This window comes from Neodiprion fabricii, chromosome 3 (genome assembly GCF_021155785.1).
Source record: "Neodiprion fabricii isolate iyNeoFabr1 chromosome 3, iyNeoFabr1.1, whole genome shotgun sequence".
NCBI classification, from domain to species: domain Eukaryota; kingdom Metazoa; phylum Arthropoda; class Insecta; order Hymenoptera; family Diprionidae; genus Neodiprion; species Neodiprion fabricii.
In genome coordinates this window covers 19,121,625-19,138,879 of record NC_060241.1, presented here as the reverse complement: position 1 = coordinate 19,138,879, position 17,255 = coordinate 19,121,625, and the positions used below count along the sequence as shown (strand labels likewise).

Below are 17,255 nucleotides of genomic sequence, written 5' to 3'. Positions count from 1 at the left end.
ATTTATCTTGCAGATTCGAATTTCCAGAAATTCGACCAAGAAGATGTGGCTGTAATAACGGTGAGCGACGAAAGTGGCAAGGCAGCGCAATCAAATTGGCATTAAAAAGCAAATTGCTCAGTTCATGATGCTTAACTAAAACGGAATCAGGAGAAGGGAACCTTCGTTCTGCAATAAACTTACTATATCCACTCGCGTGAATACGAAGCCGATGATAATTCACTGCAGGACGTTGCGTAGGGAATATACTGACTGGCAATGCGCTAAATATTTCAGGATCACATTTACGCGACCTGCAGTCAGCGTATTCCATGCAACGTCAAAGATAATCTTATGCATCTCAATTATACTCAAGTGATAGAATCGCTGAATTAGCTACATCTGTTTTGTCTCGACCCTTATATTTTATTTTTTCAACGGCTTTTGTTATCTAATCGGGATGAGGAAGAACCTTGTCTAAAAACAAAACCAATAAAATATATTATAATTTTTTAAATTTTACTCTTCTTTTATACAGTAAATACGTTACACGTATAGTTTGGTGAGAATATAAGATTATTTTACACGGTCAACGTATAGTTTATTCCCACGCAATTTCAAACCCAAAGGTAGTTGCTTTAAATTCCAATAATCACTAGAATCTCTTTGTAGCCACATTTTGAAGAAGTGGACTTTTTCTTTTGTTTCCCATAAGTAGCTATGGTGTTGATTTGCATACTGGCGTATAGTAATATTGTACGTAACACACCGTATAAGAAAATAAAATCGAGAATGGTGGCGACGGATATACCTTACATTAATTTTGACACATTCTAGGCCACCATCCTCGTTTTATTCGCAAAAATAATTGTACAGTACCGTTTAAACAATAAAGCTAAAATGCTCCCTCTGGTCTTCACCGTTTTCCGTCGCCACTATTATGTATACCATCGGTCATTTATGACTCGAAAGTTATATTCCTTATGAAACTAATTCTCAGCATTTGTTTTTATAATATTAGTAGTGAAATGGAATCGTCAAAATGTCCCGATTAAGAATATGCAAACGCAAATGCGATATCTACATTTAGTAAATTTTTATTTAAAAATGAAGATAGAAAAGCGCGAAAGATTTCCTTGGTAGGAGCGTAACTTCTAAAGTGCCGCCGAGTTATTAATAACCCAGGTGTAGACCAGAGGGTTAGTAATGCCAGTAAACACAGGGTGTGCACTAGACTGCCTCAAAAAATACTTTATTTTTTTTTTTCGATCTCCCACTTCATGAAATCATAGTTTTTAACATAACATTGAACCTCGTGAAAGGAAATTGCCGTGCGATTTTTTTAAGCGGTGCCGCATCGACATTTTTTGTTCGCTATTTAATTAACACGTAAGAAATCCAATTCTGACGGTTGAAGGGAGATAATAATTGTTCTATCCAACAGACGGAACTCTGTAAGATAGCATTTGATAATTTATATGTTTTCTTTGAATCGGCGTATCGTAAAAATTTTTCCTGATTGGATTTTGGCTACGTCAGAGCAAGACGATTGGTCTTGAAGAGGCCAATCGGTGCAATGCTGACAAGATAGTTAGTTGCAAGAATGCAAATTTGAATTCTAAGAATGATACTTTGCGAACTGCTCGTCACGTTCTCTTCTCTCACGTTCGTTAAGTTTGGTCGGTGAGAGTTCGCGAGCCTGAGTTGAAATTGAAGATATGAAATAAAGAAATGAAAATGATAAATGAACGATTGTCGGTGCGAGACCATTGCGCATCAAGATGGTAACTAAATCTAAATCTATATGGTTCTTAAAAGCTATGGTATGAGTATGTGAGCTCTCTTATGATAGTTGCACGTCGGTAGGTTACGATACAGAGAGGGTGCAGCCATAATTATCGGCTCTGGCGTAACAACCGCTCTCATTTAAGACCTTGATTACTATTGGTCAAGAGTTGGTCAGGGTTTTAAATTATCAGGCGCGTTGACGCTGATCGTTCAATATATATGTGTGCGTGTGTGTGTTTGTAATTTAAGAGCTTAAATTTGAACAGGTGTATTTTTATATCTAAATGGCACTTTTGAACATGTTTGCGAGAGAAATTTTTTTTCTCACTTACACACCCCAATGTAATATATGTACACCACGTATATCTTGACTGATCAGCGTCAACGCACCTGATAATTTAAAACCCTGACCAACACTTGACCAATAGTAATCAAGGTCCTAAATGAGAGCAGTCATTGTAATATCGAAGGCCGGAAATGAATTGAAATTGCGAGGCCTGTTGCTGGAGCAGTTTTGTTTAATTACACATTCTCCATCAATGTTATATGCGTTGCGTATTTGATGACGGTAATACATGCATTGCTTTGCCTGAATGTACACTAAAAATGTACTGCCTCAAAAAAAAAAACCTTGATTTTTTTTCGGTCTCTAACTTCATGAAACCTCTTAATATTAAGGTCGTTAAATAATTTTTGACCTTAAATAACTCTTGCAGGAGTACATTTATCATAAAATGACAAAAGACCATTTTTCTAGAGCGTTCAATTTTTGAACAAAATATGTTCGCGAATGCACTGTAGGACGGATTTTTAGCTAGTTATAAAAATCAGAAGGAGGAAACACCATTTTTACCGTGTTATTCATATGAAAAATAGAAAAGTGCGACGCGCAACCTCTTAATGTTAATATTAAGAGCTTAAATTTTCACAGGCGTATTTTTATACTTGAACGAAACTTTTGAATCCATTTCCAAGAAATTTTTTTTTTTTCTTTCACATCCCAATATATATATATATATAAAAAATACGCATACAACCGTAAAATTTATCCAACATTTTCAGTCTTATGTGACTTATTTCATAACAGACGGAAGTATAATTTATAATGTGCACAGTAAATCATCAAACAAAAAAAATATACATACGCATATAGTATATGTCTGGTGAAGAGGTAAATTTTTTCAAAGATTTTCGAAAATTAGCAATTTTTCACAATAAATTATGAAAAGGATAACGGTGAACGAGCGTGTTGATTTTAATGAGCCCTCATCTGCATTGTCGGCTGCATGGGCAGCTCTGTTTTTATGATATGAGTGAATTGTGATTAACGCTAAAATAACTAGAGGGCAATGAATCGAAACATAACGCAGCAGGAAATTTCCACTCGCATTATACTATCGAACATAGACGGCGCATACACACCGCGAACTGACTATATCGATTGCTACACGCGTACCTACAACTACTACATTATTAAATACATAAAACTCTGCAAAAGGTTTAATTAACCGCATTGTTTCAAACTACGGCAGATATTACTGACGCCTTGAAGGACATGGAAATTGCACTTACATATAATACACGTCACGAACAATCCAATTAGATGAATAATGTATTTGCAATAAAGTTGGTAAGCTAAGGAATGGAGTGAATTGGAAATAGCGTTAAACTCAATCTGTGAGATTATCGCTGGTGTCCGGGATGTAAATGACATGCCAAACTAAAATGTAGTGTTACAGAAATATTTGTGCAAATGTTGAATTTGTCACGATATGTTAGAATTTGTGTTACAAAATACTTGAGGATCTCACTTGACTTGATACGTTAAAAAAGATGAATTGAGAGGAAACTTTCGGGAGTTTGAAAGGAAAGAAAATTTGCCGTCATTGCAATAATGATACGAGGAATTAGTTTATTAACCAATTTGAGACTCTCACAAAAATTCCAAATCAACACATGAGATTTTGGTACATTTATGTAAAAAAAATTTAACGTCAACTTGCAGTGAAACCGTATTACTCAAAAAAGATGACAGGTTCTGTACCCCTGTTCTGTTATACGTATAACGATAAGTCAACAATGATTATATACTTGGAGAAAATATTGCATGAATAGCCAATTGGCCGTATGTTGCTACTGCGTCTGTTACTATTGTTTCTGTACATTTGATATTGTGATTATTATAGATAGAAGTTATTCGAGTAATCTTGGTGTCACTAAAAAATTTAAGTTACCGATCGCGCTCTGAACAATTATTTTATATATTCACGCCTTCTTTACGCTTCGTTTCTTTCTCGCACTACTCCATGGATTACGATTATACATCTCGCACGGGTATAATATATATCTTAATTCATATCACCTTGGCGAAATCTCCTGTGTGCGAATCAGCAATTCTCTAAATCCCTTATCTCTTCCAAGGTCCCTGAAACCTAAGAATTCGTTACTTTCGGATCTACACCATTTACAGAGGTCATATCGGATCTCCGCATTCCACTGATCAAACCGATATTAATTAGAAGAAAAGACGAAAGGAAACAAGTACGAACTTTTAACACGTTTTTAATCAACATCCGTCAACCCAATGGTACACTTACTTCCTCGTTCTAGTTTTTTGTCGTTAATTTGAAATATGACCGTGTTATTGAGACATTTGAAAAAAGAAAAGGCGAACTATGAAATTATGCATTTTCAACGTTAATCTCCCAATTATAAGAAGACTCTACAATAAAACCCAAGTTTTCAAATCAAACGCTAATGTAATTATCGCTTTTTCCTCTTTTCGTCGCTTACCTAGCTCGGCATTTTTCGGGATCGTGTGTGATCCATAAATTCTATGAAGCAATACAGATACGAGCACATGCCAGCGAATTTCGCTACAAGGTGAATTCTCATTTTCAGTTATTAGGCTCCTCGTTGCATCGTGACTAAATCATTTTGATCGCAATTTTACGCTTTGGATAGCTAACATATCGTATATCTACATACACTATTTATTTGTCTTTGATGACTGACGATCAGTATGCATGCTATACATATAACATATTCGTTATCATTTAACGTTATGCAACTTACGAACTAAGCAAATGATTTTCATATTTGAATATTCATATATACAACTATAACATATACCGTATTGACAAGAAACTCTATATTATTCTCCCATCGAGTGGCAGCGGCCATCACCATTTACTGATATGAATTAGTTAGGAATTGAATCAATCAAAAATATATATCTATAATACGCATATTTAAAATATTTTTTTTCTTTTATTTCACAATCATTCTCGCGAGTTCCAAGTTTATTGCAATTATGATATTACTGTCTTAATGATTGCTACTATTAAGGATCGTTAAAGTAAAGGTGGAAATAAGAAGTTAATTCTTCAGACAATATTAGGAAATACTGTGATGTTATTTATGAAGACTCATATACATGTATGTTATATTATATTTTTTCTTAATTATATGTAAAAATACGTGGGAAATTATGAGGTCACTTATCCCGGATAGTGTAGTAATTGGGACAACAGTTAGAACATGGTTAAACTACAATATGTCGCTGAGGAGTCGGATAATTGAGAGTACCATACACCAAGAACTGGATGCAAGCTGTTATACCTTGATTTTGCTAAATCAACTGCGGTAAAGCATTGCATTTTATAATTAAATATAACTCTCTTGATAGGGTATAATTTTTACCACCACACAGTGTTGGTTTCAAATGTCTGACCCCAATGCTGATATCAAAAAGTAGGGATGCTGCTGTTATTTCGTGTAGTGTTAGATCTTTTTTTTTTTTAGAAGATTTCGCTTCATACATAATTACGATCAAATCTTCGACCTTCTCTAGCGACGAGCGCGTTCATTTGACCGCGACCGAAATATCCCGCGAGCCAGAAACAAGGCAGCGAATTCTTTATTTTGAATCGTATAGATTTCTCCAGTTATTCTGTACAGTAACCTTGGGCGGAGGGCAAAAGTTTGAAAATAAAGTATTAAAAAAAAAAAAAAAGTTAAAAACTCGCGTCATACAAATTGTAGACGTTGTTATATTCTTGAATTCAATCGCGGTTCAATCAACTGCATTTATAATACACACATACTTATATTGGTTTTTCATTTCATCACTTGTTAAAAATGATCGTGGCAGCTTCGGATCATTAATTTTACGTGCACATACACTTTCAAACCGGGCGAGTCAGCTGTGCGAGCTAATTACTCGCTGCAACGACAACATGTCTATATCTCTCGATTATAACGTGTAAATTGTAGTATATTGTAGATGCGTTATAGGATTGATCAGCGAACTCGAGTGATGTTATCTATGTATAATATATATTATAAGTAATTCACGAGTCTTGTGATAAATTTTATACATTTTAAGGCACATGGAATTTTGTTTCTATACATATCTATGGATTTGCACAAACATATATAACTATTCTCCATTTTTCTGGCCGTTACCGCCGTATTCTCAACCGAAGTAAGCGCCACAATTTGAACATCTCCGATTTTTCAAAGCCAGACAAAACAATATTCCAAGTGGAAAGAAAAATATCGCACAGAAGAGGCCCAGACACGTATAATCATCCTCCAGCATGCCCACCTGTAATTAAATTTGAATCAATTCGTTTTAATTAGCTATCTTACTTTTTTTGCCTATTTGATTTTTCGCCACGATTTTGCATCTCAATCTAACGCGAGGCTAGGCCTAGGCCAACCTTCCGATTTTCGATACAACTTCTGACGTATTCCTGGATCGAATAAAATACTCGCCAATCTTTTTTTGGCCTTTAACTAATGCGGCTATGCAATGGTGTGAAATAAGCGTTGTTTTCCGGAGGCATCTCGAAGTAATTAGAATGTAGATTAGTTCATTAATTTGATTGCATAACCAGATTACATCTGAAAGGTAAAGCTAGTTTAAATTCTCGAGACTTAAACTTTTACCAAATATACGTGTAGCGCATCATACGAGAGAATTTCACGAACGAAAAAAAAACAAGTTTTACAGAACCCAAAATGAATTGGTCTTTGAGTCGACACTAATACGAAAAATATAAGTCAAGATTTGTATAAAAATGTTATTCACGGTTTCTATTTTGCTTATTGTCTTATTGGTTTGTGCCAATAGACATTTTAATGCTTATGTCATTCTACGATGGCTGCACTTTATAAATGCAGTCTTTGAAAGTAGGTGAGAAACGATTTCATGTTATATTATATTTAGTGATTTAAAAACATCAAGCTTCTCAATGAAGTTATTGAGTTGGTTGGAAGTATGATTTTGAAAATACGTATAGAGAGAAGATATTTTTGCTCCGAAACAGATTTTTTTAAAAGCCCCATTTTTCAGTTTAGCAATTGCTCTCGTTTTAACCATTACGGATATAGTTATTACGGCAATTAACAACGGTTCAGCATTGAATTAACCTATGCACACACGGGATACCAAACAGAAATCCGTAAATTGTAAGTAGAAACTCGCGGAATAGGAATCAGTAAATAAGGCTACAAAAAAGAAGTCTAAATTCTTTCTCTCTCTACCATGTATCCAGAATAGCTCACGTAATTGATGGATTTCATCTTTGACAGGCTGCATGATACATACTAAATCTTTTTTGTCGATTCTGAAAAAATTCAAGCTACCCCAGTGTGAAGCTATGCAACATTTTACCCTCTTGACATTTTCTGATGACAGCTTTTTTTCTAAAACATGTCTTTTTTAGCCAAAAATGCATTACTAGGGCGTAAAAATTCGAACGAGTATTTTAAAAAACGAAAATGTAGGTTTTGATATCCTTTTTAAGTTTAGCATAGAAAAAACTGAGGAAATTTTTCTCCTTAAGATGCGGACATAATTTCCGGCGGCTAAAAATAGTCGAAAAACGGCCGTGTTCACAAATATGCACTGTGCTAAAAAGAGTTGTAGAGAATTTTCTAATAAAGCAAAACGATGGTAAATTTGTCTTCTTTAAAGCACTGTTTGTAACGTCTGATTCTCTTTATTTTTAAGTCCGCTATCTAATATTTAGTGCGGCAAGAAATTTCGACTGGTGTACCCAAACTTTTGGCTGGCAGTGTATATCGTATTTTTGCACATATATAATAACCAATTTATAAATAAATCAGAATATGACGTTGCACATTGATAAATCGTAACAGATTCCTTATCATACGTGAAAAGAATTTTTATTAAATTTTTGAATTCAGATGTAAAATCTAATTTTTTATCCAATGTCTTCAGGCCGAAAATCTTTAAAAAAATTAAAGCCAGAGAAGGACTCATTTTTGTTTTTCGAGAATATTTAGATTTTTTACAACACCTATTTGGAAAGTTCGATTTTCGAAGCTCGTGGAGCCTGCATAAAATTCCCCATTTCCGAACAATGCGGTAAAACGAAGTTGACGCATGAGCACAACTGGAATGCTCAAACTTACACACTAAGTGATTTCTTTGGCGCATGCGCACTTTCAAATAATTCAATTTCACGCACTGTGTCATTGAGCGTAAGTCATCTAACCCTAATTTAACTCGCTGTCAGTGGCATCTTCGTTACTTCTCAAATGAAACTTTCCTTCGCAGATTCCTTGGAAGAAATAGCGTGTCACACAGACGGATAGACGATATCTGACTCGTGTTTTATAGCGCTCGCCTTTGCGGCACACGCTGCAAACTTCATACTCATCGGAAATCGTCCACTTTTCGCACTTGTAATACAGTAGTAGCAAAATACTATTTTGTTTGTTTTGTTTTGTTTTGCCAATAATAACGTAACATTGATATCTCACTCATAACGAACAATGCACGCGTGAATAGGAAGTATGATTATTGGCTTACTCTGCAGGCAGGGCAGGCGCCGACGAGGATTATTTCGGGGACAATCACAGTCGTTGTGGTCGCAGGTTCAGTTGCTCCGTAGGATGGCAAGTAGGAACCCTGGACAGGTATTCCATTTCGCGGATAATACCCCGGAGGTGGCTGCCACGAACCAGCTACATGCGAAAATGAAGAGAAACATGCATGGGATTAAAAATGAAATAAAGTAAAGAATAATGTCCGATTTGTCAGATGATCTGCAGTTATCATATGCGATGACTGTCACTCTCATGCATGGGACGCGGTGAAATGAAAAATACCGCCTGAATTCAAAATAACATTGGCATTGATTCCACCGCTTGCCAATCGTCGTAAAGATGATAAGTGAATTTTTTGTGCGTTTCAATAAAGATTCAATGTCAATTGTTATAATATACCTACCTTGCGGCGGATTCGTCGAAATGATCGGAGGTTCAGTTGCAGAGTAGGGTGGAGGCCTATCATTTCCTGGTTTTAAGGGTTGTTTTTCCATGGCTATATCTCTGATGTGTTGTTAAAACCGCGGTCACCGATGAGAATAGTAATCTAATGAATCACGGAGAAGTGTAGATCTGTCAAAAGCTATTTATGCAGTCGGCACATAGACGTACAACAGAGAGAATTATGAGGTATTATACATCGGTGACAGCTCGTCGAATTGCGCAACAATTAGCTCGAATATCCTTATGACTTGCTGGAATATTATTCGTAGAGCGAATAGAATTATACAGATGAATTCCACGTTACGTTATCATACTACAGCCACTGATGAACAACATTGGGAGATACTCCAACTTTTGCGATAACGAATACTCATTTCAACACTTGCGATTTGTTATTTTATTGCTTCATTATGCTCCCAATCTCTGCTCTCTTACAACAACGACATAGTACCATCTATACTTGGAATGCTCAATCAATGATTAAATTTCGATTCATAGGTACAATAAATACCTGCCTTACCCAACGGAATACGCCTAGGAGTATGCAAAAATAGCCTAGAGGGAGTTTAGTGCCTAGTAACCAGTGTTAGTAACGAAAACGTATCACGTCGCTTAGCGATGTTCTGACCATCGTGGGACTCTAGCTCCGCTCAGTCGACGTTAGCTCTAATCAATTCTGCATAACCTATGGTTTCGGGTGGCTGACTGTCAGTCTGCCACATTCACATTATTTTCGATCCCTTTAACCCAATTTCAAACTTTCTCAACTCATCTGGTCATTCTTCGAAGATAATAGGCCACTCGTACGCGGGTTGTAGCCGTATTAAATCGAAAATAATTAAATCGTCGGCGTATGATAAAGTGACGTAACGCAACGGAGACCGCGGTGAAACCGTACGGTAACGAATGTTGAAATATCGAAAATGCTTACGTCAATATGTTTCCAATTCTTTCACCTAGTTGATTGCTCGGTCAAATCGTTCTTCAATTTTCATTCCATAACGTGTTAAATCACGGTTAATCACGATCTACGACGATGCAAAATAACTCCAAAACCAGAGAGATGTTTATCGTTCGTGCTCTCGAAAAAATACTCGCCGACCGCGATATCAAGCGGTCTCACCTTTCACAGCTTAAAAAATCATGCGAATCTGCTCTCGGTAAGTTGGGAATTCATTTTTATAGACCTTTGTTTATTATTAAGCAAGAGAGTTAGTCAATGATACTGGCGCTAGGTTCTTGTGCTACAAGTTCGTCACAATTTTTTACCATTTTTTATACAGACGATCTGCGCAATGAGATTAAAGAAGTTCCAACTGTCACGGGTGAGGAAACCACATCCAATGCTCTTCCGTTACCCAAAAGTGACTCTAATGTCATTTCGGCAGAGAAATATTTTCTGCCATTTGAACTGGCCTGCCAAAGCAAGTCCCCTCGGATTGTGGTCACCGCATTGGATTGTTTGCAGAAATTAATAGCTTATGGCCACCTTACTGGGAATGTTCCCGACTCTACTGAGCCTAACAAATTGCTAATTGTTCGTATTGTTGAGACGATTTGCGACTGTTTTATGGGACCCCAAACGGACGAAGGAATTCAGCTGCAGATTATAAAAGCCCTTTTAACCGTTATGACCAGTCAACATGTGGAAGTTCACGAGAGGACAGTTCTGCAAACTATTCGTACAGTTTACAATGTTTACCTTGCATCCAGAAATCTAGTTAACCAAACAACTGCAAGAGCAACTCTAACGCAAATGATTAATGTGATTTTCGCTCGCATGGAATCTCAAGCGGTAAATATTCCTTAGTTATTCCTGCAAATGTTAGTTTATTAAAAAATTTACTAGTAAAGATGTTACTTAGCTTGCAAAAAATCTTTTCATTCAGGAGGAAGAATCTTTGAGAGCTGAAAACGAGCAGCAGGAAACTTTGGCAGCTACTGCAGGTGAAACAGAATCTGAAGCTGTGATAAACGAGGAGTCTTCAATAAGTGATCCTACAGAAGCACATATGTTAGTGAAATCTATTCTTGATCAGATGGTGAACACCATTGTGCCTGAGGACCCAAGCCCAGTATTAGCTTCCGACGAAGTTTCGCTTGATCAAGTACCGACTGATGACACAACCGATGAAAACACTGTGGAAAGTGATAATATGGTCACAGCAAAATTCACTCATGTCCTGCAAAAAGATGCCTTTCTTGTATTCAGGGCACTCTGCAAACTTTCTATGAAGCCTCTGCCTGATGGGACACCAGATCCAAAGTAAATACTGATGTTTTTATGCTCGTTTCTTTTATTCCATGTATTAGTTTGAATTGCTGATCAGAAATGGTAAAATCAAAGTTCTTTTCAGGTGAAACAAATTTTCTTCTAATCTGAAAGTAATTTCAACTTCCCTTCTTTTTCAGGTCCCATGAGCTTCGTTCAAAAATTTTATCACTTCAGTTGCTTTTGGGTATCCTACAGAATGCAGGTCCAGTATTGCGATCGAATGAAATGTTTGTGATAGCTATAAAGCAATACTTATGTGTTGCACTATCTAAAAATGGGGTCTCATCCGTGCCTGAAGTTTTTGAGCTGTCCCTAGCCCTGTTCTTGGCCCTACTGGCGCGGTTCAAAGTTCACTTGAAAATGCAGATAGAGGTGTTCTTCAAAGAAATTTTCATGAACATATTAGAAACCTCCAGTTCATCCTTCGAGCACAAATGGATGGTCATACATGCTCTGACACGGATTTGTGCAGATGCTCAAAGCGTTGTGGACATCTATGTTAATTATGATTGCGACCTTTCAGCAGCAAACTTATTTGAAAGGTCAATAACTCATATTTTATGATTAATCAGTACACGAATAATGGTTTACTATACGGATACATGGAGATAAAAAAAAATTGTACATTCACTGAGTAGTAATCACTCGTTCAAATTCCGAATTATCAACATCATGAAAATCGGATATCACAATTTATTTCCATGTGGACAATAATTTACGATTAATCCTTGTCAACTTTTTTTTGCAGGCTTGTTAATGATCTATCCAAAATCGCCCAGGGCCGTCAAGCATTGGAATTAGGCGCCTCCCCTAATCAGGAAAAGTCTATGCGTATTCGAGGCCTAGAATGTCTAGTTTCGATATTAAAATGCATGGTCGAGTGGAGCAGAGACCTTTACGTTAATCCTAGCGTGCCTGCGGACCAACAGCCACCTTCCGAGCCCCCTGATCCTCCCCTTGAACCGCCCTTGCCTCACTATGGTAGTGCGGGTAGCCTTTCATCCGCAAATTCAAGCTTGACAGGAAATAAAGAGATCCCAGATTCCCCAGAGCAATATGAAGTCCAAAAGCACCAAAAAGAAGTCTGGGAAGCTGGAATTGACATGTATGAATGAATTCTCCTGAGTTTAATTCAACGAAAATGAAGCATTCAGATTTTCCAAGTTTCTTAATGCCATCTCATTACAGATTCAATCGAAAACCGAGCAAAGGTGTCCAGTACTTACAGGAACAGGGTCTGCTTGGTGGGTCGATAGATGAAGTGGCTCGCTGGCTACACATAGATGACCGCCTGGATAAAACAGCGATTGGCGATTTCTTGGGTGACCATAATCATAACCAAGTTATGTATAGCTACGTGGATCAGATGGAATTTGCAGACAGGGATCTAGTCACCGCTCTCAGATATTTTCTTGAGGGCTTCCGGCTCCCTGGAGAGGCTCAGAAGATTGATAGACTTATGGAGAAATTTGCTAGTCGATATTGCGAGTGCAATCCAAAGTAAGTATTTTTTAATGCATCGTTTTATTTTCTGTTCACCTATTTTATCATTTTATCATGGTTGTGGAATAAATTCTTCAACAATACGGATATTTTTCAGTAACGGTTTATTCACGAGTGCCGACACTGCCTACGTCCTTGGTTTTTCTATTATAATGCTGACGACTGATCTGCACTCACCGCAAGTTAAAAACAAAATGACTAAAGAACAATACATCAAACTAAATCGTCGCATAAGTGATAATGAAGATTTACCAGAAGAGTATTTGTCGAAAATTTATGATGAAATTGCTGGCAATGAAATTAAAATGAAATCTAATCCAAATCGGCCTGGGAAACAAGGTATAATAATTAAATGGTGTTGCTGGTTTAATTCTACATTGTTTTATAAAAATATTCACTATCTTAATATTTGATCTTCATAACAGTAATATCCAGTGAAAAAAAACGACGTCTCTTATGGAATATGGAGATGGAAGTTATTTCAACAGCTGCTAAAAACTTGATGGAATCAGTGAGCCATGTTCAAGCTCCTTTCACCACGGCAAAACACCTTGAACACGTACGTCCAATGTTCAAAATGGCATGGACGCCTTTTTTGGCTGCCTTTAGTGTTGGGTTACAGGATTGTGACGATCCAGAAATAGCTTCACTCTGCCTTGATGGTATCCGATGTGCAATTCGCATCACTTGTATATTTCACATGTCGGTAAGCGATCTACGAACTCTGTTATCTTGATATAAACAAATCTAACAAAAGTATTCTCAGATTTGTAAATCGCCATTACTTACATATGGAAAATAAATTAATTGTAGCTTGAACGTGACGCATATGTACAAGCACTTGCCAGATTCACATTGCTGACAGCAAACTCTCCGATAATGGAAATGAAAGCGAAAAATATAGATACCATTAAAACTCTCATCACCGTCGCTCACACAGACGGCAACTATCTTGGAGGATCGTGGTTGGACGTTGTAAAATGCATCTCCCAGCTGGAGCTAGCCCAATTAATTGGAACTGGTATCAGACCACAGCTTCTCGGACCACCTTCTAAGCCTCATTTTCCCTCACCACTAGCAAATCTTACTAGTCTAAGCCACAACAACTCCCATCAAACGAACAGTCTGATCCTCAGCTCTCTGGATCGTCAGTAAATTTTATTTATGTGTATTCAAACATTCAATTTCATTACAGAAATTAATTTTAATTCTTTGTTACAGCAAGTGTCAAAGAGTCAATAGGAGAAACCAGTTCACAAAGTGTGGTTGTAGCTGTAGACAGAATATTTACTGGCTCTATGAGACTAGATGGCGATGCCATAGTAGAATTTGTAAAAGCTCTTTGCCAGGTTTCGCTGGAAGAGCTTGCGCATCCTACACAGCCCCGGATGTTTTCTTTAACAAAAATAGTCGAGATTTCTTACTATAACATGGGCCGAATTAGACTGCAATGGTCTAGGATTTGGCAGGTGCTAGGGGACCATTTTGACACCGTTGGATGCAGTCCTAGACAAGACATTGCGTTTTTTGCCGTCGATTCTCTGAGACAGCTAGCAACTAAGTTTATTGAAAAAGGCGAATTCGCCAACTTCAGATTCCAAAAAGATTTCTTAAGACCATTCGAGCACATTATGAAGAAAAATAGATCACCAACGATCAGAGACATGGTCGTCAGATGTGTTGCTCAAATGGTACAGTCACAGGCACCGAATATACGCTCTGGATGGAAAAATATATTCAGCGTATTTCATCACGCCGCTAGCGATCGTGATGAAGCTGTTGTTGATCTTGCTTTCTCTACAACTGGAAAAATAATTAGTAAGGTTCTTCATGTATTCTATCGTCCTACATATATTATTGGTCTACATGTTTTTAAATACAAAATTTATTAATAGCATGATAAGTTATTTTATACAAAATATTCTAAATCAAATTTCTGTCATGTTTTTACCATAATCATTAATTACCCTTAAATTCTTATAGCAAACTTGCATTCATTCTGCTTGTACAAAAGATCATAATTTTGACACTTAGCTTCCATTTCCATTGCAGGTTGTACGCGTAGTTAAAAATTTACTAATTTTGTGATCATTATCATTGACTAAGCACTTAATTCCCTATCTTTTTCCACTTCCTTTTCTAGATGAACTCTATGCCGAACATTTTGGCATTATGGTTGATTCGTTTCAAGACGCTGTCAAGTGCCTTAGTGAATTCGCTTGCAATGCGTCATTTCCTGATACAAGCATGGAAGCGATTAGACTGATTCGTTCCTGTGCATCATATATTGATGCGAATCCTACATTGTTTGCCGAAGGAATGATGGATGACAATGGAACTGTGTCAGAAGAGGACAGAGCTTGGGTAAATAATTTTTTTAATATTGGCATTATAAGTTGGTGAAATCGAACCTATTTTTAATTTTAGGTAAGAGGCTGGTTTCCTCTGTTATTTGAATTGTCTTGCGTCGTAAGCAGGTGCAAACTAGATGTTAGAACTAGAGCTCTGACTGTCCTATTTGATGTCGTCAAAACGTATGGAGCTTCGTTTAAGCCTCATTGGTGGAAGGACCTTTTCCAGGTTCTCTTCAGGATCTTTGACAACATGAAGCTGCCGGAACAGCACACAGAGGTAGTACAACATTCCAAACAACAGAGTGTATGATATTGACTAGGGTTTAGAATAACATATATAGGATACGTAATTTCGGACTTGAGTAAACGTATTAAATAATCTTACCATAAATGACATTTACAGAAAGCGGAATGGATGACGACAACCTGCAACCACGCGTTGTATGCGATAGTCGATGTATTTTCTCAATTCTATGATACTTTGGGCCCTCTATTGCTAGAACAATTGTATGCTCAGCTTCTTTGGTGTGTGCAGCAAGACAACGAACAGCTAGCTCGATCAGGGACAAATTGTTTGGAAAATTTAGTAATAAGTAACGGTATCAAATTCACTGAATTAACATGGGAGAAAACTTGTCGTTGTGTTTTTAGTATTTTTGACAGCACTTTACCGACAGCTCTGCTCACCTGGAAACCACATTCTTCTAACAAAGAATCAGACCTTGAAGTAATAAATGGAGATTTCGACGGGCATATAGGAATTTTAAAACGAACAGTCAGTACACAGAGCCTGGCTGCCAACGACGATCACATAACAAGACTTTTCTCTGCTCTTCTAATTAAGTGTGTAGTTCAGCTTGAACTGATCCAGACAATCGACAACATTGTTTTTTACCCCGCTACTTCGAGAAAGGAAGACCAAGAAAATTTGGCGCTTGCTCAAGCAGACATGTTAAACGGTCGCACGCCAGAACTTGGTGGTAAGGGTGGCGGAGATCAGCAGAAAGAGGAGCAAGGAATGTATTGCGCTCTAACGTCTTCACATTTGCTGCAGTTAGTAGAGTGCCTCTTGAAATCTCATCGTTTTGCTAAAAGTTTCAACACAAACCATGAACAGCGTAATAATCTTTGGAAAGCTGGATTCAGAGGAAACGTAAAGCCAAACCTTTTGAAACAAGAAACTCAGTCACTAGCATGTGCGCTGCGGATTTTGCTAAAAATGTATAGCGATGAGGCACGCCGAGACGACTGGGCCAAGGTAGAGTCTCGTTTGGTGGAAGTGTCTAAAGAAGCCTTAGAGTATTTCTTGGCTCTATCCAGCGAGGCTCACCGAGACGCTTGGACACCGATTCTTCTGCTCCTGCTGACCAGAGTTTTGAAAATGTACGACAGCAGGTTTGCTGTTCATGCATCCAACTGTTACCCGCTTTTATGCGAAGTAATGTGTTTTGATCTCAAGCCCGAATTACGTTCGGTTCTCAGAAGATTTTTCCTGAGAATTGGCCCCGTATTTAGGATCACCCCTCAGTGACGATGAAGGCTCGTGTAAACACTTATATATATTTTATAACTTGTATTATTTTACATGTATATACATATTTATATGGCATACTGGTCTCTGTATATGAATATGTATGTATACGTAATTATGTATGTATGTAGCTACTAAATAGATGTAGACTTTTATCTTTAAGCACATTATATAGTACGTAGGAATAATATTTTCAAATTCTTCTGTTATACTATGTATAATTAAATTATGAAATGATCATAGCTTAGCGTTATGTCTATTCATATTTATCGGATGCAGCGAACGTTCATTTTCTCGCTTATATTATACTACCTACCGGATGTTTTTACGGTTCAACCGAATTTTAATAAATTCCGTACTTCAAGTTAAGCCCAAACAGCTCAATTAATTTTGATTAAAATATAAAGCTGCTGCGATGTTACTTTAGATTAATCTAAACTACACTTTACATATAATACGTAACCCTAATATAGTATCCTCCTGATAGTGTGTGTGAATATCGTATTCACACTAAAGAATC

At 37.1% G+C, this 17,255-nt stretch overlaps 2 protein-coding genes across 3 annotated transcripts; one reads left to right on the top strand and one right to left on the bottom strand.

Moving 5' to 3' along the window:
* Window positions 1-5,398: 5,398 nt before the first annotated feature.
* Window positions 5,399-9,534, bottom strand: LOC124178449 (brain protein I3). The gene is made up of 3 exons (XM_046561797.1): window positions 9,032-9,534; window positions 8,612-8,766; window positions 5,399-6,376 (listed from the first exon to the last, which is right to left on the bottom strand). The coding sequence occupies exons 1-3, from the start codon at window positions 9,120-9,122 to the stop codon at window positions 6,245-6,247; spliced, it is 378 nt and encodes a 125-aa protein (XP_046417753.1). The 5' UTR covers window positions 9,123-9,534; the 3' UTR covers window positions 5,399-6,244.
* Window positions 9,535-9,682: 148 nt separating this feature from the next.
* Window positions 9,683-17,111, top strand: LOC124178441 (brefeldin A-inhibited guanine nucleotide-exchange protein 1). 2 transcript variants are annotated; one of them, XM_046561775.1, is made up of 13 exons: window positions 9,683-10,232; window positions 10,356-10,867; window positions 10,962-11,338; window positions 11,485-11,889; window positions 12,096-12,452; window positions 12,536-12,847; window positions 12,948-13,189; window positions 13,276-13,556; window positions 13,664-13,997; window positions 14,072-14,668; window positions 14,994-15,214; window positions 15,278-15,481; window positions 15,608-17,111. In XM_046561775.1, exons 1-13 carry the CDS (start codon window positions 10,109-10,111, stop codon window positions 16,733-16,735), a joined length of 5,094 nt encoding a protein of 1,697 aa, XP_046417731.1. In that variant the 5' UTR covers window positions 9,683-10,108; the 3' UTR covers window positions 16,736-17,111. The 2 variants fall into 2 exon arrangements, with proteins under 2 accessions (XP_046417731.1, XP_046417732.1); XM_046561776.1 differs by lacking the exons at window positions 9,683-10,232; window positions 10,356-10,867 and having other exon boundaries at window positions 10,962-11,019; window positions 11,112-11,338.
* The last annotated feature ends 144 nt before the right edge of the window (window positions 17,112-17,255 follow it).

What these genes read in the sequence shown, in the direction of transcription:
- LOC124178441 (XM_046561775.1), top strand. Translation starts at nt 10,109, where the DNA reads ATGCAAAATAACTCCAAAACCAGAGAGATGTTTATCGTTCGTGCTCTC. An exon ending in ATCATGCGAATCTGCTCTCG is followed by an intron (nt 10,233 to 10,355) that starts GTAAGTTGGGAA and finishes TTTTTTATACAG; the next exon opens with ACGATCTGCGCAATGAGATT. An exon ending in CTCGCATGGAATCTCAAGCG is followed by an intron (nt 10,868 to 10,961) that starts GTAAATATTCCT and finishes CTTTTCATTCAG; the next exon opens with GAGGAAGAATCTTTGAGAGC.
- LOC124178449 (XM_046561797.1), bottom strand. Translation starts at nt 9,122, where the DNA reads ATGGAAAAACAACCCTTAAAACCAGGAAATGATAGGCCTCCACCCTAC. An exon ending in TTCGACGAATCCGCCGCAAG is followed by an intron (nt 8,767 to 9,031) that starts GTAGGTATATTA and finishes TTTCGCATGTAG; the next exon opens with CTGGTTCGTGGCAGCCACCT. An exon ending in GCGCCTGCCCTGCCTGCAGA is followed by an intron (nt 6,377 to 8,611) that starts GTAAGCCAATAA and finishes ATTTAATTACAG; the next exon opens with GTGGGCATGCTGGAGGATGA.